Below are 22,853 nucleotides of genomic sequence, written 5' to 3'. Positions count from 1 at the left end.
AAAGAGCCTTGAATAATCTAAATTTTCTTTGAGGAGACAGTTCGGTAAAATAAATAACTAAATAAATACAGTATTTGTAATCATTTTTCTTATTTTCTTTCTTCCTTTCTCCTTCCCCTAACTATTCTTCTTCTTCTTTTTCAAGTCTTTTATGAACCTTCAATGTATTTTTATGATTTTAGGATATGAGAGTGATCGATTGTAAAACTTGCAATAGAGATGCAGAGATTAAGATTAAGAAATGGACTTTGGGTAAGTCGAATTCGTTCCACAGGGACAATGAGGATTCAAGGATTCATTCGGATAAAAATGCCAAAACAGAATTTAGAAAACAGATTTTTCTTAAAACAAATTGATTTGTAAAAATAAAACAAAGAAGAAAGTAGCAACTAATTGGTAAATGAAATTAAACTAACAATAGAAATTGAAGATATAAGGAAAAGAGTTTAGAGAATTCAAGATTACCTTTACAAGTTACCCAAAAATGCTAATTGATTCTAGAACATGACTCAATCCACGTAGCAAGTCATTGCTCGTGGATCGGAAGATGATTCGATATAACCATTGATTGGAATCCAAAAGTCTTTATGAAGGTCTCTTGTTATGCAAGATTATCCAACTTATGCTTCCATTCATCACAGAGCATGAATGTTCTTGAGCTTATCTAAGTAACACTCATCAAAGCTTGAAATGGAAGTTTAAATTGGAAGATCTTATCATGAAGAGATTCATAAAATTAGCATACAAAACAGAAGTAATGAATTAAAATAACATTAATGGAGTGAACTTGCTCCGGCATTCTTGACTTCTCTAATGAGAATCTAGCCGATCATCGCAAGGATCATATTGCAACAATACTAAAAGCAAGAAGATAGATGGAAAGAAAATATAAAATAGAAATGCAACTTGATTCCTTTCTTGATAATCTCTCAAAAGAGTTACAATAGAGCCAATGGCTTACTCTTGATGTTCTCACTACACTCAAAAGCTCACCCAAATGAAAAATTACAGAGAAGAAAGGAAAGGAAAAATCAAAACTTAGAGAAGAAGAGAGCAAGGAGAGGACCCCTTCTCTAAAATCAACCCTTCAATTTATAACATTTGTATTCGGGTAATCGGGTCAACTTTTCGGATGATTTGCTTCGAACTACCCATTCAGTTACAACCACCGAAGCAATTGGAAGCTTCTGTGAAAATCTCGAGGACAAATTCCTCGAGATGACCGCGGCACGGTCATGCCTAACCCCGACGCGGTGACGTGGCGCCCAAATCGACCGAGATTTTTCTGGAAACTTCCTTTTGGCTCGCATATTGTAACCATAGTTGTTACACCGTTTGTTGATTTCCAAATGTGCCCTTTTTACCTGAAATTAGTAACAAACTATTGTTAGCCATATTAATTTGGGATTTAATAAAATTTATTATTATTTTAAGGGAACTAGTATTTATACGATGGTAATCTCGATGAAATTACGGTCCCAAAGTGAGATTATTGGGACCTTATCAGAGAGCATGGAAGTAGAGACTAAAGAACAATACCACTATGTTTCAAGAAAAAGAAAGACGAAAAATGGATCTAGACCCAATCGAATAGTCAAAGGAAGAGGTTGGTGGAACACTAATGGTAATACTAAGGATATTCTTGATGAAGAAGGAAGATTGATTGGACACATGCAAGGGCTAGTATTTTATCACTACAACAATGATGATAAAACATCTAAAAATGGCATGAAGACCAAATGGATAATGCACGAGTACACTTTACCCCAAGTTTTAGACCAATTCAAACAGGTTGGTGCAATTTTTTTTTTTTTTTAAAAAGATAAGTTGAGCCAATTTTTATTTATTTTATTATTATATTTTTATAACTATTTTTTACTTTGTATTTTAGGTGCAATTTCAAGAATGGGTGGTGTGCAGAATTAGAAGGAGTGGATGGGGCCATCATGAAGAAAATGAGAACACCATAGTCCTCATCGATCTTAACGCATCCGTTGTGATTTTAGAATTGGATCAAAGAAAACGAAAATGACAAAGACGATCAACAAAATCATCTCGTTGCCTGATAGAATCATCTTCTTCCAACGAACTATTTACTATGAACCAACCACAACAACATCATACTCATTAATATAAGGTGTACATTGATACCCTAGACCATAAATGCGTTATTCTAAGGGGGATATTCATACACAATATCCGATTATGGTGAGATAAGTAAGAGATACACTTGATCTTTAGTTAAGAGCTTTTTTCACTCTTTTTTATATGCATATATGAAAGAAAAGAGAATTAACATCCCAATTTTGTAAAAGAATTATAAGGGGTTGAGTGGTTGCACATCACCTTATACTGATTGCACTATAACATAAAATAAAATTAAAATGTACTTTTGGCTTTTATCTTAAATTCTTATTCTATCCCCACATGTTACACTTATACCCCATTAAAGAATTTACGCCAATAAGAAAGCTTTTGCATATTTTTACCCTACTTGTAGATCATAAAGCTTTGAAAATTGAATCTAAAGTCTATGAAGCTTAGGTGACATGATTTCTCTCAGATTGTAACTTATTATTTTAGAGAGTAATCGTATTAATGGAGTGCAAATATATATATATATATATATAAAGTAATGGAGTGCAACCAATACTAGGTGATGTGTACTAACTATAAATATATTATATATATATATATATATATATATATATATATATATATATATATATATATATATATATATATAGGAGGGCGTTCAATGGCCAACTTTTTAACAAACTTTTTGGCAAAACATTTATCAAAACATGAGTTAGAGGTTTTAGAATGGGCTGATTTTTGGTGATGATGATCTCCTCACCGAAACTTCTAACCCCATCAAAAATGGTTTACAAAAAATGGACGGTCCACGATTTTTCAACTTGTAAACATGGGTTAGAAGTTTTGGAATGGCCTGATTTTTGGTGAGGATGATCTCCTCACCATAGAGATCATCCTCACCAAAAATCAGCCCATTCCAAAACCTCTAACTCATGTTTTGAAAAATGTTTTGCCAAAATGTTTGCTAAAAAGTTTGCCATTGAACGCTACCTATATATATATAGGGGCGGTTCGAGGGACGTGTTAGAAACCGTCTGAGAAACCCATGTTTCTCAGACGTTGGATTAAAGGAAACTGACGACTGAGAACACGTCAGACGTCAATTCCAAAGAATTTATGTAATTTTATAAAAGTCCCTCGTTTTTTTTTTAAAACTAAATCCAATAGAGAGAAGTGATTGTTTAAGGAAATAACTATGTTTCCCTCTCACTCTCAACGAACCCTGCTTTTCGTTGAACACTCTCTCTTGATCTGTAGAAGACTCAAGGAAGCCGATCTCTCTCTCGATCGATCGACCTTGATTGAACGAATATCTCTCTCTCTCTCTTGACCTTTCCTTGATGGGAAATTTTCCAATTACGGAGGTATCGAACATCCTCCAAATTGGGTTTTTATGCACACAGGTGTCGGTTTCATTAAGGCCATATATGGTTGAAGTGCTGCAAATGTTAACCGACAAAGATTGCAAGATTCCTTTGCCAATGCAACCTTCATTTCTAAATGCTAGCGTAATGGACCCAAATACCAGCACCATGTCTTTTGTTACAGCTTCATCAGCATCAAACGAACCTATAGATGTTGGGCTTTGTGGAGCCTAGTTATATTTTGATCCGGTTGACGACCCGACCCGACCCGACCCGAATAATGTTTGCATGGTATTTTGATGGGATATTTTCTGAGGCTCAATCCATGGAGTGGAGGCTTGGGCCCGTTTTGTAACGCATTGTGTATCTTGTGCGCAGTATATAGAAGCCGTTTTTGGTGATTAGGGTTTTTTAAGGTTTTGGTTGTCGTCTTTGAGACTCGAGCCGCACTTTGTAATTCTTCTCGAAATAGTGAAATCTCTACAACTCCGTGGACGTAGGCAAATTGCCGAACCACGTAAATACTGTCTTGTGCGTGTGATTGTCTTCTTTTTCGACGTGTGTGATTTTTTTTCTCTATTTCTTGTTTCTCACAGGTTGGGAATTTCGAGTTGAATTCCTTACAAAAGACACCTCCACCAAGTCTTACAGTTTTTCTAGTTCAACATCAAATAGTTCGTTGAAGCATCCATACCAGGATAAAATATAGATCAAATACTCAAACAATCCATTACTTAATTTATTGTTGTAAGTATACATAATCTCATATTCAAATATAGGATTGCATCTCTCCAGTTAAAGCGATCAATGGGTCTGTAAGGATCTAGCGGACCTTGTTGTATTTATCATCAACTTTTCATCTTCAACCTTGTAAGTTACAATCAGTTTGGAGTTTCTATAGAAGCTAGTGAAAATGAGGTGGGGACAGTGGCACATAAACGGTAAAAGATAGATTTTTTTTTGGGTAGTAGTGGTGGTGGGTTGGTGTTGTTATATTCTCCTTCTTAGATATATAATTACATGGTGCCCTGTTTTGTTCTCTCTGTCTTTGTTTTTTTCTTTTTAATCCTATAAAAATCTACTGCTCATCGATTTGAGTGGGTGGTTGAGAAAGAGAGCGTGATATTTGTTCGATCAAGAGACAGATCGAGAGAGAGTTCGGGTTCCTTGATTCTTCTACAGATCGAGAGAGAGTTCGGGTTCCTTGATTCTTCTACAGATCGAGAGAGATGGAATGCTCGAAGGAAACAAAGGATTCGTTGAGAGAGAGAGGGAAATAGAGTTATTTCCTTAAACAACTTCTCTCTATTGGATTTAGTTTTAAGAAAAATAAAAAATGAGGGAATTTTACAAAAATACATAAACTCTTTGGAATTCACGTCTAACACATTCTCAGCTGTCAATTTCTCTTAATCCAACGTCTGAGAAACATGGGTTTCTCAGACAGTTTCTAACACGTCCCTCGAACCGTCCCCATATATATATATATATATAAAGTAATGGAGTGCAACCAATACTAGGTGATGTGTACTAACTATAAAAGGGTCAAGATCCCTTGACTATTAAGAACGACTAATGAAAAAATCACATGATCCCAACCCTTTAAATGCAAGATCCAATGGTTGAGGTTTATCCTCGGGATTAGTATCTACGAGATTTATGTTATCAAGATACTCATAAACCTCAACCATTAGATTTTATGTTTAAATAGTTGGGATCATGTGTTCTTTTTTAGTCATTCTTAGGAGTCAACGTATCCCTACTGATTATAAAATAAGTACAAATTAGGTATCTTGTAACTTGAGGTTTGTCCTTAATTTTAAAAGTAGTGGTATGGAGGGTGCCTTGATAATCTTGTTATTTATCTATTACAAAATATTTCCTTTTGCTTGCTTTCTTGGATAAAAAGTAAATTATTCTCATTTAAGTTTTAAATACTCCACTAAATATAAATTCCTGTTACCAAGTTGACATTATGTGAGCTAGACATGTTGATGACTTATTATACTCAAAAACATTACTATAGCCTATAGTTGGAGCTATAATTTAGACCCAATGGGCCACAAACCTAGGCTGGTCCGTACAGAAAACAAGGGTTAGGGCTTTAAACTTAAGCCCACAAAGTAGGTGATTGGTTTATAAATTTTCAGTATGTTAAGTTACCATTTTTGTAATTAAAATGAATAATATGCCATTTTGGTAATTTTTTCAATTTTAACGTGCCATTTTGATAATTCCCTCAAAGTTTAATGGTCTTGGCTTTGGTTACTTCAGGAATTGAAGCGGGACCGATCCATTAATACCCCCCTAAGTAAGATTCTAACAATATTGTTTTACTTGAAGAAGATTTGAAATAAATGAAGGTCCATTGCTTTGGTTAGAGATTTGAAAAATAAAAAAAATGAGTGAATTTGTCCATGATTTGAAAAACATGGGTTTTCAAAAGGAAAATTTATCAAAACATGCATCACATTTTGACTATTTACCAAAATGGTAAAGTGTAGCAATTAATTCCAAAAATGGTAATTTACCATTTTTGGAATTAACATTTTTTACCAAAACGGTAAAAACAGTAAAATATAATTTGTTTTTTTTACCAAAAATACCCTTTTTTTATTTTTTGACTAAAATTACAGAAAAATCCTCTCTTCTTTCATATTTCTATTTAGTGTTGGGAAGATTAAAAAGAAGAGAAAGATTTAGTTGGATTTTAATTTATTTTTAAGGTTAAAATGTTAAATACATATGTAAAATAAAAAATGGTATTTTCGGTAAAAAAATTTACATTTTACTGTTTTTACCATTTTGGTAAAAAATATTAATTCTGAAAATGGTAAAATTACCATTTTCGGAATTAATTACTATAATTTATCATTTTAATAATTAATTTCAAAAACTATACCATTTTGATAAATTATTCTTTTCAAAACAACAGACCTCTACCCACTGAAGAAGAATGTTGTTGGTTTTATACACCTGAGGGTGGGATATTATCTACTGTCGTTGACTTAGCCTTCGAGACCTTTTCAAAATTTTACTCGCCTGTGTGGACCTAAAAGTCCAAAAGACAAAATAAAGTGAGAGAAAAGCTTTCATTTGATGACTTTTAGTGACCTGAACTCATTTTAACTACAATAGTTGGAATCCCTTTCGCTAAAAGAGAAAATTAATATTTGTTAAGCAGATAAGACTGAAAAAAATAATTTGTGAGGATAATAGTGGTATATTTTTTTAATTCACCATTAAAATCTATTGCTATAGCTAACTAATCCATAGACTTTGAAAATTCTTGTGGGAGCAAGTATCCCCACTAGAAATCCACCCCAACATAATACTATCCCCAAATATTGTCACCACCCTATATTTGTTTACATCTGCCCAAAAGGACAAAACTCTTATAAAAAAGAGGATACACAAACTAAGATGACAAACAATTTCGTATTGATGAAGATGGTGATACAAATCTTAAGTACACTTAACCATTTTCCATTAATCAATAGTCAAGACTTTGAAAAATAGGACAGGGCCGATTAATGTACTTTTATTTCAAAGAACTTGAGATTGATCGGGTAAGAAAATGGCTTTATTTTTGGAGAAAAGCTTTTTGGCTTGATTTTCTCAAGATATGTAGTTTTTTTTATTTTTCGACTTAAATTTGATTGAATGAAGTGCTATTTGATAAATTTGGAGGTCTAACTCAAAATCAATTGGCAATGAGTGGACTAAACTCAACATGTCCCTCCACGTGTGGATTGGACTGGCCAAAGCATGTGGAGATATGAACTAAGAGATGTGGAGAAGAGAAAGACATTCTCTGATATCATGATAAATTTAGGGGTCCAACTCAAAACCAATTAGCAATGAGTGGAGAGGCCTTGAAGCCTATAAGAAAAGAGACAAGGCAATGAATGTCCAATGTTGGACTAAACTCAACACTATTGTTAGATGACTTAACCACTTCTTTAGAGAAATGCTTATGAGTTTTTTATTTTTCCTTTGAAGGGGAAGCATACGTCTTCTCTCCTATTGATTTATATTATTCTGTATTCGATAAATCAAGGTGTCACAGAATTGAACCGACTTGATGGACCCATGCATTTATTTATTATTTTTTGGCTCCGCACCTAGGCCTTGGTCACACCTCTATTGAGTAGCTCCTTAGTGCATGGCCGCCAAATTTTTTTTATGAGTAGTGGGATTCGAACTTGAGACCATAGAAAGAAAAGATTCCTTGGCCCCAAGTTGGTACCATTCAGCCACCCTTTGGTAAGGCGGTTACCCATGCATTTATTTAATATAAAAAAGTTGGATACACCACAATTAAAAATAATATAATATAATGCGACATATAAGTACTATAAGTTATACATGAAATGAAATAAACTGCTTTTATGCATAGCTCCACCAAATCCCAATAGATGACATGGGAACAAGGAAACATGAAAGAAAAGTATTTAAAATTAAAATTAAAAAATTAAAATTAAAAAAAAAAAAAAAAATGAAAGAATGAATCAAATATGCATTGATGCACAAAAGATTAACTATAAGTCATATTTGTGCATTTTGGTGCATTAAAATTTTGTTTGATCTAGATCAAAGGTGGGGAGCCTCGATACACAAATTAAAGTCCAAAAGTAAAGAGATCTGACCCCGATCATAATTTTTTTTTTTTTTGATTAGTAAGCTGAGATTGAATGGCCCCACCCTTTTTATTAAATCATCACTGAGAATAGTTACAAGTTACATTATCGATTACTATTCCCATTAGCTCTTGAGGAATAACATTTGAATCCTTTATTACATATAAATCATTCCCAAGAGCCCCCAAACGAGATAATCAGCAGCTATATTGGGTTCCCTCCAATAAAACTCAAAAAAATAAGAAACAAAAGAGGTTGCCTTCAACTGAATCTCCCTGACCAACTCTTCACATTTCCATGGTATTAAAAGGATTTGAGCAAAGTCAATAATCAATTAGACATTCAGATCCACTTTCAAAAGAGTACCCTCTCCCGATTCTAGAGATTCAGAGTCTCCAATTGACATATTACTCGATCCCACCTAAGAAGATTTCATACATAGAGCATAAATTAAATAGGTTAGACTTGACTCGAAATTCGAGAGATTCAAAAACTGAATTTTGTGGGTTTGAATCCTTGGAGTAGATCCAAATAAAAAGGGTTAAATATGGTTTAGTGTCCCTCAACCTGACATTAATTGATTAGACCCAAATCTAAGGAAGAATTCTCTGAATGTGGGTATGTTTCAACTCTACCGACAAACTTGACCAACTTGACAAGTTTAGATATGGTCTTTCTTAGTATGATCCAAATTAGATCCAGGTCTGGATCCGAATTTTTATCCAGATCTGAATATGGATATACTCTGACCCAAGTACTCACATGGTGTCAAAGGTACATAAAGTCAGGACATGTCACGAGTGTAACGAGTAGAATACATTATTTTTGAGAAAGATATAACATGATCGTATAAGAAATGATTTAATCATGTAGAGTGATACAATCAGACGACAAAGCTACTCAACCATAGAAGTTAAAAATCTATAAATATAGGCATGTCCTCAAATGTAGAGGAAGAAGGCCAAGGTGAGGACACATAATCCGTAATAAAAATCATGCTCTAGAGAACTGGCTATAATAATGCCCCCCCTCCCACCAAACAAAAAAAAATCGATGTATTTCCTATATTTTGTTCTTGATGTTCTTTTGATGGTGTGAGATTAAATCATGGTTATTTGGATAGGTCTAAAGGTAAGAATGATTGCTCAGATTTGTAATCTGATAAAATAAATATATAACTAAACCCTACAGAGTTAGGGGTCCAATTGAGTGCCCCCATAAGGACTTTTGAGTGAGGAGAGGACATCAAACATTGTACAATAAGAAAACAGAAAAATTCAATGTTTATTGGATGTATAACCATGATGATTAACCTTTATTAGGTTTTGGACTTTAGAGTCCAATCTTTGAACCATGGCTTTAAATGGAGTTAGATTAGAAGTTTTTGTTTGATGTCTCTTTCCAAAAGTGATGTTCGAATCGATCAATGGGGACATATTGAAGTGTAATTTCGTTTTGGGGTTTGAAATAGTAAATCTATAATCTCTGTAAAGGGAACACCAACTTCCTCTAAAATTTACTCTTGTATCTGAGCTTATATCCCTTCCTTTAATTTCCAATTGAGAGAGAGAGAGGAGAAAGAACATGTGTCAGATTACATCTTCTCAGCTACTGATATAGCTTTATTGGGCTATCTCAAAGCTAAGGAAATCAAGAAATACTTGAATTAAACCATATTATGGACTGCCCCGTCTACAACTTTGTACCATGAAATCTTCCTGATATGTATGTATTTATGTATGTATGTATCTATGTGCATATATTTCTTTCTTTCTACTATTTTCTTCTTCTTCTTATTCTTTTTCATTTTATAAATCTTTAATGTGTTGATTTGTATAATGAGGGAGGATGTAAGAGTTCACATCTTTGTAAGGTTATACTTGAATTAAACCATATTACGGGGTCTACCTTAATCCCCCAATTAACTTTAAAAAAGAATGAATTCTTTAATAAACTACTTCTATGAAATTTTTAGGCCTTGAAGAGACAAGACTAAACAACAATACTACTTCATTTCAAGAGAAAGGAAAACAGAGAATTCGTCTAGACCCAAACGAGTTGTGGAAGGAAAAAGAGATTGGTAGAAAGTTAATTGTAACAGTAAAAATATTTTAATTGATGGAGAAAAAGAGTCAATTGGACGTAAGCAAGGATTAGTATTCATATGCAACAATGACGACAAAACCCCATGGATAATGCACAAGTATACTTTACCACCAATTTTTAACCAAGATAAAAAGATTGGTGTAATTTTTTATTTTTTGTAATTTAAATTAAAATCATAGTCACTTATTCTGATTAAATCAAAGGAGGTATAAAAGTAAGTTTACCTTTTTTTTTTTCTTACAAGTTATTTCTATCTTTGTCGAGATAAAAATGTTAGTGTACTTTTTCATTTTTATAATTCAAATTAAAATAATAATCATTTACTCTTGTTAATCAGAAAGGTATAAAAGTAAATTTACATTTACCCTGCAATTTATACTCATATCGTCGGTTGACATTTGTGAAATTTCCATTCCATCACACTATTATTCATTTTAATTCAAAATTAAATATTTTTACCAAATAGTAAAAAAAGTTAGTATTTTTATATATATGATAAATAGGAAAAAAAAGTTAAATTACAAAATACCCTTCCCAGAAGTATGTTGTTTGATAATAAATATTAAAGGGGTATGTTAGTAATCTCAAAGAATATTTTTCTATCTGGAAAAGAAAATTCTGAAAATAACTTTTTGCCTATAATTATGTAGACCTATAGACCTCAAAATAGCCTATAAGAAACCTGAAGAATTTCCCACTTTTCTACAACTTTTTTTAGTAACTTCTCCTTAAATTTGATATCCATCTATTTTTGGGTTATAACTTTTTTAATGTTTGGTATTTTAGATGCAATTTCAAGAATGGGTGTTGTGTAGAATTAGAATGAGTGGGCATTCAAAATGTTCTAAAGAGATTGAGGTGGTCAACCATAATGAATCTGTTGGAAGCTCAAATCTCAAACAAAGAGAAAGAAAGCGACAGAAATGATCCGACGCAAAAAATAACAATCAATCAATTAACGTTGAGCATTGCATTGATAATCGAGAAAATAGCGAATCAAGCTTGACCTCCATGGATTATTTTGACTATAAAGAAGAGCATTTGACCTTGGACCTGATATCAATCCTGCAAAATAGCAATTATTTTAACTTTTCGGACTGATGGGTTCATTCTAAATTTTTGACTCGACAACGATTGGGTTTATGCTTGTTTGCTAGTTTTGTCATATAGTTATGTTATTTCGCTTATCGATCAGCATCTCTTTCTCTCTCTCTCTCTCCCAATAATCATGTTTCAAATCTACTAGTTTTGTCATGGTTTAATTCGGATAAATTTGTGAAAATTTCATAAAAATCAGATAAATTTTTTAAGAAACCTTATCCTATACTTGAAATATGAATTTATAAGAAAATAAAATTTTAGTGTGAGCAGCGAAAATATTATCATATTCCATGATTAATCAAATAAATTATTGATTAATTCACTGCTAATTTAATTGACCAATCTCTATGTGCCTATTAATGGATGTAGTCTGATCTGATTAAAATATGATAATGACCATGACACCCACGATATGAGTTGTATTTGATTTTTTTTTTTCTTAAATACAGATGATAAACATAATTGTAAATTTTAAAATATGAAAATATTGAATAAATTTACATTATTACCCCCAAGATAATGAGATGTTTTTGACAAGCCTCCCTTAATGGTCAATATGATGAAAGAGCAGGACAAGGAGGAAGGTTTCTAGAAAGAGCTTCTAATGCCACACCAATGTTTACTTAGAGCACCCCAATCGTACTACACCAATAACATACAACACATATCTTGGGGTGACAATAGAATGATCTCTTTCTAAAATCCACAAGTGTGAACTTTTTATGCTCAATTTTCTTTTGAAATTAGAAAATTTTATGAAGTCAACAAAATTTGGTATAGAGACTTGTATTGAGGGCTAGTGATTTGTATGGTTGTACGTAGGTTAGGTGAAAAAAGTTAAAAAGAGGTCATATTTGTAAATATAGTTATAAAGAGGTGTTCTTAGTAAGTAAAGCCTTTTGCAATGTTGAGCATAAATCTTAACTCTTCTCTTTTAAACATTAATGGATTTTGATGATAATCCAAGTGGTTCAGGATTAATTTATGTTAATAATTTTTCATTGATCATAATTGTAATTTTTGACAACATAGGTTCAGTGCACACTGGGGGTGCAACTAAATTTGGTTCAAATCGAAAATCGAACCAAATCATGAATTTTGGATTGGGTTGGTTCGGTTTAAACTAAGTAATGGTTTGATTTTGGATTAAAAAAATGAAGAATTGGTGGATTCGGTTCAATTTTTGGTTTAGGCTTTGTAAATAGTCGAACCAAAATACTATTTTAAAAGAAAATGTAATATTTTTTCAAATTCCTAAGACATCTCTTACAACTTTCCCTCCTTTACTCTCTCTCTCGTCTCTTGCAGTTGAGGTGGGGCTGTGACTTGCGAGTTGCCTTTCAACTCCAACAGTCAGCGGTTCATCTCTCTCTCTCTCTCTCTCTCTCTCTCTCTCTTTTCTTGCAACTTGTAAAGTTGAGGTGCGGCTGTGGGTTGCCTCTCAACTCCAACGGTCAGTGGGTTATCCCTCTCTTTCTCTCTCTTGTCTCTTGCAAGGTTGAGGTGCGTCTCTCTCTCTTTAAAGCTATAAAACAAACTAGTGATGGGAGAGGTGAGGGAATTTCTGCTCTTCGATCAAAATTAAGGTTAAATGTGCAAATAGATAGGCACTTTGGTTCCTTATTTTTGTTTCTTATACTATTGTATGTTGCTAAAACTTAAGAAAATGTTATTATTTATAGTGCAATTGAATTGTTCCATTTTTTTTTTTACTTGAATCAGAGTGCAAAAGAAGATGTTGCAATAGCTGTAGAACAACTCCAAGAAGCAGAATTTGAAGCAAAAACTCTTCACTCAATGACACGGAGAATGATCTTGACTCGGGAAGAAATGGTTTGTAAAATGCATTAAGAAAAACTTATTTTTTTCTTTAATTAATTGATGAAGTTTTCTGACAACCTATGAAACCGAATCGAATCGAACCAAACCAAATTAAGGTCAATTTGGGTTGGTTCGATTCTAGACCAATTCGATTCTATTCTGATTCCCATATAATGGAATTGATCTTGGTTGATCCGATTTTGATTTTGCTATAAACCAAAACAATCCAAACCAAATTGCACCCGAAGTGCACACCAATGTCCTAGACGATGCCAATTTCAATATAACTCCAACAAGGCTCTTTTTAAAATTCTTTAATAAATATTGGTCCGTTTGACGAATTTGAACTAAAGTGCAACCAATTTGACAATACTTTGACCGTTGAAAATGATTCTAATGATCTTAAGAACAAACCAGGCAAGCAATGATCAAGTGCCGACTTACTAAATTCCCACGGAGATTCCAATCTTAATGTAAAAGGAAATTTGCTGTTCTCTTTAGCATAAAATGTTTGATACATTCGCTTTAAATTGTAGCACATAACTATAAGTCATCAAAATAATTATACAAGAAAATACAGCAAAATTTAAATTTTGGACTTTTGTGCAGTTCTGTCACATCTGTGTCTCCTTATTTAAAACTTTCGGTTCATCTCCTCTCAAATTGTAAATTTACATTGCGTCACATAATCATGTCATCCAACGTTGGACATTTGTATCCCTGTATATAAATAAATATATATATAAGGTAAGGATGCGCAGACACATAAAATTACTCATAAAACTACAATGAGCTGATTTTTTATGAGGATGATCTCTATGGTGAGGGGATCATCCTTGCAAAAAATCAGTCAATTGCAAAACTTTTAACCCCATCAAAAATGATTTCAAACTACTTTGCTTAGCCTAAGCTTGCAGATTTTTTTTTTAAAGTAGGGTTAATGGTTCTGTAAAAATGTGTAGGACAGTTGAGAGCATCTGAAGAAACATGTGGAAGGGAAAAACATAAAGAAAAATAAAGGATAGAAGATGTTTTTAGATTTGAAAAAAACTTTTTGATTTGGGTGGAGAGTAAACGAGAGGGTTATGTTTAAGGTTAGGCTGGAAAGTGAAGAATAAAAATTTTGCGTTTTTGATTTTTGGGATTGGGTAGTCTCAGTGGGGTGTTTGTAATATTGAGATAGTTTTAAATGAAAAAATCAACCACGCGGTGTTTAAACGTTGTATCTAGATTTGTGTAGTTGAATCTGTGGAGATCAAACGATTGGGACATTTTGTATGGGACTTTGGCAGGGGAACACGTATATATATACGTTAGTGCTGGAGTGACACAAACGGGCACATAGGGGTGACACAAATGACGTGGTGATGCACAAGTAACTGTAGATGCCTTTTAATCGTATCTTGCTGAAAATTTCAATATTTGAAATTTTCTTTTAAGTATAAATGTAGTACATGTTATTAGGAAACATATAAAAATAAACGGTTGGATTTTGCATTTACATGGTTAGGATCACATATTTTTTTCATGAATCATCAGATATATTTGTTGAGTGGTGTGGGTCTTATTTGCTATATTTATTTAATTTATTTAAGTTATAGGGTCAGCTGTTAGTGTCTTAGAATATAGGAGTTTGTTATTAGTATGTAGTTTGTGGTGGAGAACATGGCTTTGTGTTTACCAAGTTAGTAGAAGGTTGGTTGCTGCACGTTGCTTTTCTAGGATTTAGTGGATGCATTTCATGTTATTATCAATTATAAAGTGCATCATGTTGTAAGTTTTTCTGTTGTGTTCTGTAGTAAATAATTAAAGTAGTTCATCTCATATTGTTTATGTCATTTTTTCTCTCTGATATTGTAACAATATTGGACAAGTAAATTAATCACACTTTATTTGATTCAGATATATTGGACAAGTAAATTAATCACATTTTATTTTGTAAAATGCGTAAAGCATGACGTATCCCCCATTTTTAATGTGTGGGTACCGTGCATTTGATATAAAAAGTTTAATACACTCCCTCTAAAATTATAATGCCATATATAACTATAAGTTATAATGAAGTTGTTTGTGTGTACGTGTAGTTCCACCAAATCCCTAACATGGTTTGTCCCCATATGAGAAAAAATTTCAAGGGTGGACAATGGGTCTGTCGTAGCCCCTGATTCGATTGCATAAAGTAATAAGGGATAAGTTAGAAAAAAACACAAAGTGCAAAATTTTCAAGGGAGGACAATGGTTATGTGTGCCCGCACCACTCTTTTGCGTTCCGCATGCGTCCCCCATGCAGCATAGCATTGGAGGAAAAAAAACCAAAAAAGGAAAGATAAAAGGACAGAAGGCACGTAGTGATAATTCCGAAAGGTAACCGTAGGCGTTGTTTCGATGCAGCTAGAAAATTCAAGTTTTTTATTTGGTGGCTGTTATTACGATGGACCTCAAAGCCTTGAAATATAATTATTAGATGGAGTTGGATTGGGAATTTTTTATATTAATGTCTCTTTTTAGAAGTGATGCCGACACAGGTGTGCACATGCTCTAGCGTAACTTGGTTCGGAGTTTAAACTTTGAAATCTTCGATCCCTATAAATGAGTTCTAACTTCCTCTAAAATTTTCATCTCAATTTATATCTCTTCCCTTAATTTTCAATTGAGTGAGTGTGAGAGAGATTCAAAAAATGTCACACTATAAATTTTTACCTAATGATATAGTCTTATCGTGCTATCTCAAAGCTAAGGTAAACAAAGAAATACTAGCATCAAATCTCATTATGGACTGTCAAATCTATGATTTTGTATCATGGAATCTCCCAAGTATGAATGTATATTTCTTTCTTGTTAGTATTTTTCTTCTTTATCATACAAGTCTTCAATTACATGTTGAGTGAGCTAGTTTGTATAATGGAAGAAGATTTGAGAAGTCGTAACTTTGTAAAGTGTAAAGTTCTTGATTGTCATGAGGGTCACCTTAACTCCCAATTGCCTTTTAATTAAAAAATGAACATTTTAATAAACTAATTTTATGATTTTTTTTTTCAGGATTTGAAAATGTAAAAAACAAGACTACAGGACAATATTACTTCGTTCAAAGAGAAAAGAAAACAAAAAATTCGTCTGTACCCAATCGAATTGTGAAAGGAAAAAGATGTGCATGGAAAATTAATGGTAATGGTAAGGATATTCTTGATGAAGAAAAAAGGCCGATTGGACACAAGCAAGGGTTAGTGTTCATATGCGACAATGGCGAGAAAACCCCATGGTTAATGCACGAGTACACTTTACCCTCAATTTTTGATCAAAATAAAAAGGTTGGTTTGAGTTTTTAATTTTGTAATTTAAAGCAAAGGGGGGTATAAAAGTAAATTTATTGAAATTTGTGAGATTTCCGTTTTAGGCATTTGGCACACTATTCATTATAATTGAAATTAACTTTTTTTTACCAACTAGGAAAAACTAAGTTAAATTTGATTTCCATCTATTTTTTTCTACTTTTTTTGATAATTAATTTGTCCTTAAGTTTGTTATTCATTTATTTTAGGATTGTAACATTTTCATGTTTTGTATTTTAGAAGATATTTCAAAAATGGGTGGTATGTAGAATTATAAGGAGTGGGCAAGCAAAATGGTCTGAAGAGATTGAAGAGGTCAACCATAATGGATCAATTGTGAGCTCAAATTTTGAAGGAAGAGATGCAAACAATAATGCTCAATTGATTAATGTCGAGCAATTACGACAACAACATTATACTGATATTCATAAAAACAACGAATCTAATGTGATCTCAATGGAATATCGTTACAATGAAGAAGAAGACGTTTGGAGTTCGGATCAGATTTTAATCCTAAAAAACAGTGATTTGGAGATGCCCTCCATCAAGGATTTAGAATATGAAAGAGTGCATTTGAGCCCAGAAATGGTGTCATTCTTGCAAAAAAACAATTATTCTAAAGAGGATAGGAACGGTGAAACTTTTTCGTTGACTTGTGGGGGCCACCAAAATATTTTAAGCCTTGAATGGGTTCATTGTAAATTTCTAATCCAACAAGGATTGGGTTTTTATGTAATTTAGAATTTCATGTTGAAAATCCCTATCTTACAGTGGTTGAGCATGAGGTCCCTAGGATATTCATATTTGAGACTTTTTTATCAATAAAAATACTACTATAACTTGTTTAATGGTGCAAAATGTAAATTTATGTAAACAAATTAAACTGATCATCATCACCATCACCGCCACTACCATTTTCATCATCATCATACAACACAACAGATTGATTAACAAAGATTTTAGGAGTCTCATTGGACCTAAAAATTAATGCTTTATCGGACACAGAATCAGTGATGGCTTAGAATCAAGCTGGAAAAGTAGAAAGCTAGGCCAACCCATTCCTTCTCGTTCCAAGGGAAAAGTGGAAAAATAAAAGGAGGTGGACACCTCTCATATTACTATTGGATTATTTAAAAGTTTAAATCTGAGCTAAATTGCAAAATTTATAATCACTCAATGGCCATTTTGGAACCCTCCACAGTGGCCCTTTGAAAGGTTTTAAGGAAACTCATGAAATCCTGGAAAGGTTGGAGTAGAAGCAGAAAGCAACAGATTTGGACAGCAACATCGAAACTCCTCCATCTCATCTCTCTCTCTCGACCGAACTCTCCATTTCTCTCTCTCTCTCTCTCTCTCTCTATCTCCCTCGATCGATCTTATATCCCCTCTATCTGATATCTCTCTCTAGATCTCATCTCCCACTTTATTTGATCGATTGATCTCGATCTAGATCTGATCCTCGTTCTCTCTGTATCTCATCTCTCATTTCTCGAAGTGATCTATCGATCTCACTACCTGTCTCTGATATCTTGAAGTGATCTCTCATCTCTCAATTACATTGGTCACAAAGTTACGGTAACCTACTGCATCACCTCACGCGACAAGCCAGGAATTATCGCGACTTCAGGCTAGGTACTCTCTCTAATCCCTCTTTTCTTTATATAGATTGTATTATATTTAGATTTGGATTGAAGATTTAGGTTTGATAGGCTGATCCATCGTTTTTTTTTTCTTTCTTTCATTGCATTTTCATCTTGACCGATCGCATTGGTTGGTTCTTTGAGCTCCAAAATGAAATTTTATAAATGCTGAGAATATTGTAGTAGAATTTGAGTATTGTATGCATAGAGGCTCTGTTTTCATGGTATCATTTATGTTGTGAATCACAGTATTTGAGATAAGATTTTTGGTTTTCTAAGAATGGGACTTGGCAGGTGCTTATACTGGTTTGGATCAATTGATTCGGGTTAGAAATGGCCCGAGTCAATCCTAATTTTATATCTATTAAAAAATGATTTAGTTATTGAGATAATTTTTTTTTTTAGTATTTTGGGAACTGAATTAATAGATTTTATATCCCATAAATTCGATTTTCAATCAATTTGCTTCTACTTATTTACTAGCAGATAACAAGCTTTGCATCACAAAAGTGGAGGGTTAAAGATTCTGTTTTGGGAAGGCATTGAATGAGCTCCATGGTTTTTAGAAATATATTTTTTGTAATACAAGCTGTAAGAAGTAAATATAATGGGTTTTTCGGAATACATTTTAGGCGTTTACTACATGCGTCAACGATATATTGAATTAAAATTTATTTAACTCATTCTTGATAACCCGTGACATTTTTTTCTTGTGCTGACAGGACAAGCTCCGTGCCTTCTGTTTTTATCTCTTAAAAATTTTAAGATGCCAAATTCCTTCCAATTATAAAAGTTTTTCCACTGCCTATGTAGTCTTATAACATGGTTCCAATACGCACAAATTGATCTTCCATCAATTCTTCTGGTGGACTTGCCTGAGACACTTGGAAATCTGCAAAATCTGAAGGTATGTATTCTTTCTTCTATAATACTGTTTTCCCTTTTCCGGAAATTGGTATTGTAATTATGTCAAAGCATGTAGGGTATAATCAACGGTTTCTATTATAATTTTCTGCAAGTTTCGAAGGTGCCAGCCTGCTAAGCTGGTAAAAAATTATTTATTTATTTGAGTACGCAGTTAAAACATTCCAAGAATTACAAATACAGGGATGGCCCATAGATGATGGTATTATCATCATGGGCTTGCTTTCCTGGATCACTTGTCTTGAGTGGAGTGACTACAGATGCTGGTATTATCACCCTCGTTGGCCTTGTTGTTCGCATCCTTGGGTACGGCATTCTCTCTTGAAGTTACAGGCTGCAAATTTAACAACCAAGTGTGTTTCTAATCAGACGACCATAAGTGGCTCCCATTCAGTCATTCTTCTAACTGAACGATCCTTCTTTATTAGAATGAAAAAGACAACCAACCTCAGCCCTGCTAGTGGGTGTGTTCCCCTGATCTCTAATATTTGTGGTAGTTTGCTCACTCCTAATCGAGCCATTCTGCTGCATATCAGATCTTCCTCGCATGCTTGTTGGATCAGATCCAATCGAATGGATCCCACCACAAGTGGACATGTCCTTATGATTGCTCCCTAATGGTTGTTATAAGCATTTAAGTCTCAACTCTGAACTTTAATCTTTAAAGAAAACTGAAAATTTACATCAAGTAGCTTTCTATTAGTTGATTCCGACTGAATGACATGCTTGCCTGCAACCAAAAATTAAGAAATAATGGCGTATTATATAATATATACTTTAGCTTATGCAAAGGATCTATGGACCTCTTAAAGAGTAATGATTTTTTGACGCCCCCGTCACAGAATCGTATATTATTTGTCTCGGGATACGTAAAAAATCTTTTTCTTGTGTATCCAGAGGCAAATGATCTACTGTTCTGTGATGGGGCCATAAGGGGCATCAAATTATCACAACTCTTTTCTCAAAACAATAAAAAAAATTATTGGTAAACTTGTTTTTAATGAGTTTTGTAACTTGTTGTGTTGGCGGGATTGAACCCAAGCCTGTAGCATCATCACCCTAAGACTTTACCAACTAAGCTAGCTGGCACCTGCTAAACATTAAATTTATTGTTTTGAGAAGAATATTTAGGGCCATGATATTAGCACACCATTATATTATGATTATATCCCGTAAGTGAATAGATGCTACTCACAAAATGTCCATTTATGAGGTGTGAATTTAAAATAAAATCATTGAATGGACTATGCTCATATCATAATGGAAAATCCTACTCAGTCCCCATCAAACAAACTGCTCAGTTGGGAGATGGTACATCATACTGTTATTGTACAAGTATTACAAATACAGGGATAGCCCATAGATTCTTTGCATAAGCTCTAAATAATGCTTGGGGTGAACATGTTAGCTTTCATCTTGGATAGTTACTTCATCTATTTTTTAACCTTTTATTCTATTGGGTTGAATAGGTGCCTCAGTCAATCAATCTTTTAATTTGTAGTGTTAGCTCATTATATATATTTAAGAGCTTCCCCTGTTTTGAAGGACATACAAAAACAATGTTTCTCATTGATCCCTCCATTATAAATTGGATCTAAAATTGCGGCATTGTTCTGCTTTGTAAGTGATCAATGTGCCAAAAACCAGGTACAAATATACTCATACCTGAGCCGATTGCCAATCGGGTCCTTGAAATTAAAATGGACCACAACCAAGATTTGGCTCTTTTGGGTAAAATTGGCTCCCTCTAAACACTACTTCCTTTGAAAGAGTTACTTATGAAGTAACAATGATATCTTAGTAGCTCTCTCATGATCATCATCATGTAATTTTTACTTAAATATAGTTTTAGCTCAAGGTTTGCTGGTGTTTTCTTCATTGTCTTAGCATCTCTCAATTCAATCCTTGAAGGTTTTCTTCAACATTGCTATATTTAGAGATAATAATAGATTGTATCATGTTTTCCATTATTTTACTTGACAATCTCGTTTTATAGAACAATGTCCAATACTTCGGCTCCTAAAATTCTCTACGTGGATCGAAGTTCTTCAATATCTTGTTGTCAATTTCTTTGATATTTGGAGCTTTAGTTATCCAATTGTGCAATTCTTGGAATGTTGTTGATTGAAGTTCAAATTGAAATATTTCCACGGTTAGTTTCTTAGGAGTTGGGATATTATCAATTCCGTATGCACTATCCTCAGGAGGATGGCTAAGCCTGATACTTCTTTTCATCATTGCTATTACAACTTTCTTCACTGGTTTGCTAATTAGGAGATGCATGGATTTGGATTCACATATAAGAACTTATCCCGACATTGGTGAACGTGCTTTTGGGTGCACAGCAAGAATAATAGTAACTATTTTCACTTTCTTAGAACTCTACTTAGTCACAACAGGATTCTTGATATTGGAAGGGGATAATTTACATAATTTAATACCAAACATGGACTTTGAATTAGTAGGGATAAAAATTAGTGGAAGACAAAGTTTCATTGTAATCGTGGCCCTTATAATTCTACCTTCGATGTGGTTAGATACCTTGAGCAAGCTCTCTTATGTATCTGCGAGTGGGGTTGTATCTTCTATTATCATCATCTGCTGTTTTATGTGGGGTGGAGCATTTGATGGAGTCGGATTCCAAGAAAAAGGAAACCTTTTACATTTGAATACAATCCCTAGAGCAATTAGTTTATATGCTTTTTGTTATTGTGCCCATCCAGTTTTTCCTACCTTATATACTTCAATGAGAGATAAATGCCAATTCTCCATGGTAACAAGAATTCTACATTTTTCCTGGTTTTATGTTATATTGGTTTCAAGTAGAACTCAAAATAAAATTTTATTGATTTTAATCATATAAATACATTAATGACTTTCACAATGTTTTATTGTTGGTCTTGCTCCTTTGCTTTACCTTATGTACTCTTATTCATGCATCAAGCAATGCTTTTCTATTATTTAGTCTTCTACTCATATTTGTGTACTTAACCAATGTGATATTCTCAAGTCAACTTATCTTTATATCATAAGTTCCATAGTGAATGAATATGTAGATTCTTGCCTCTCGTTTGAGCATATTTTTTGCAACAAATAACCGTAAAATAGTATTAAGTGAGATGTATGTAAGTTGTTGATGAAGATGACCTGTAATTTCTGGACAAATACAACCAGAAGGGGAAGATCACTTCGAATCCTACCCTTAAAACAGAGAAGATGTCACTCAAAACTCACAAAAGGAAATGGGGAATAATCTTCATTGCATTCTCATTCTTTCCAGCTATATTTATAGCCATTACAATCCTCCCAAATCTGTTATGCAACCAACAAAAATATCCAAAACAGAATAACAACTAACAAATCAGTAACAACTTGAAAGTGCTCAAAACAACAACTAACAAATCAGTAGCAAACTACCCTGAATAACAGCAAATGACTCTAAACTACCCTTAATAACAGCAAATGACTCTTACTCCTACATCAATTCCCTCCATCTTCAAAAGAACTCATCTCAGAGTTCACAGACACAGTAGGAGCTCCATCTGGTGGGTAATACTCATAGATATCAGCAACATTGAAAGTTGAAGAAATCTGTAAGTCGTGGGGCAAGTCGATAACATAGGCATTGTCACTAATTTTATACTTAATCCGGAAAGGCCCTATCTTCTTTGCTTTCAGCTTGTTGTAAGTCCCAATTGGAAACCGCTCTTTGCGCAAGTGAATCATCACCAAATCCCCCTCAGCAAAAATCTTTACACAACGATGCATATCTGCCCGAGCCTTGTAACTAGCATTAGCGTCTTCAAGTCGCTGCTTGACCTCCTTATGCAC

General features: G+C 33.5%; 1 protein-coding gene, 1 long non-coding RNA gene and 1 pseudogene across 3 annotated transcripts; all 3 read left to right on the top strand.

Annotated features, from left to right (window-relative positions):
- The first annotated feature begins 1,512 nt into the window (after positions 1–1,512).
- On the top strand, positions 1,513–3,695 carry LOC147395858 (NAC domain-containing protein JA2L-like). Its single transcript, XM_086449584.1, has 3 exons — positions 1,513–1,791; positions 1,892–1,996; positions 3,501–3,695. Exons 1-3 carry the CDS (start codon positions 1,513–1,515, stop codon positions 3,693–3,695), a joined length of 579 nt encoding a protein of 192 aa, XP_086305710.1.
- Positions 3,696–17,795: 14,100 nt separating this feature from the next.
- LOC147395857 (uncharacterized) lies at positions 17,796–19,713 on the top strand. Of its 2 annotated transcripts, none has more exons than XR_015180516.1 (3): positions 17,796–18,090; positions 18,821–19,005; positions 19,206–19,713. It is a non-coding gene; the product is annotated as an uncharacterized LOC147395857 (long non-coding RNA). The 2 variants fall into 2 exon arrangements; XR_015180514.1 differs by having other exon boundaries at positions 17,797–18,090; positions 19,177–19,713.
- Positions 19,714–20,835: 1,122 nt separating this feature from the next.
- On the top strand, positions 20,836–22,136 carry LOC147395856 (amino acid transporter AVT1I pseudogene; annotated as a pseudogene).
- Positions 22,137–22,853: the final 717 nt, after the last annotated feature.

This window comes from Akebia trifoliata, chromosome 8 (assembly GCF_017979445.1).
Source record: "Akebia trifoliata isolate Shusen 1 chromosome 8, ASM1797944v1, whole genome shotgun sequence".
NCBI lineage: Eukaryota > Viridiplantae > Streptophyta > Magnoliopsida > Ranunculales > Lardizabalaceae > Akebia > Akebia trifoliata.
Note: the sequence above shows the minus strand (reverse complement) of the source record. Positions and strands in the feature narration are given on the sequence as shown.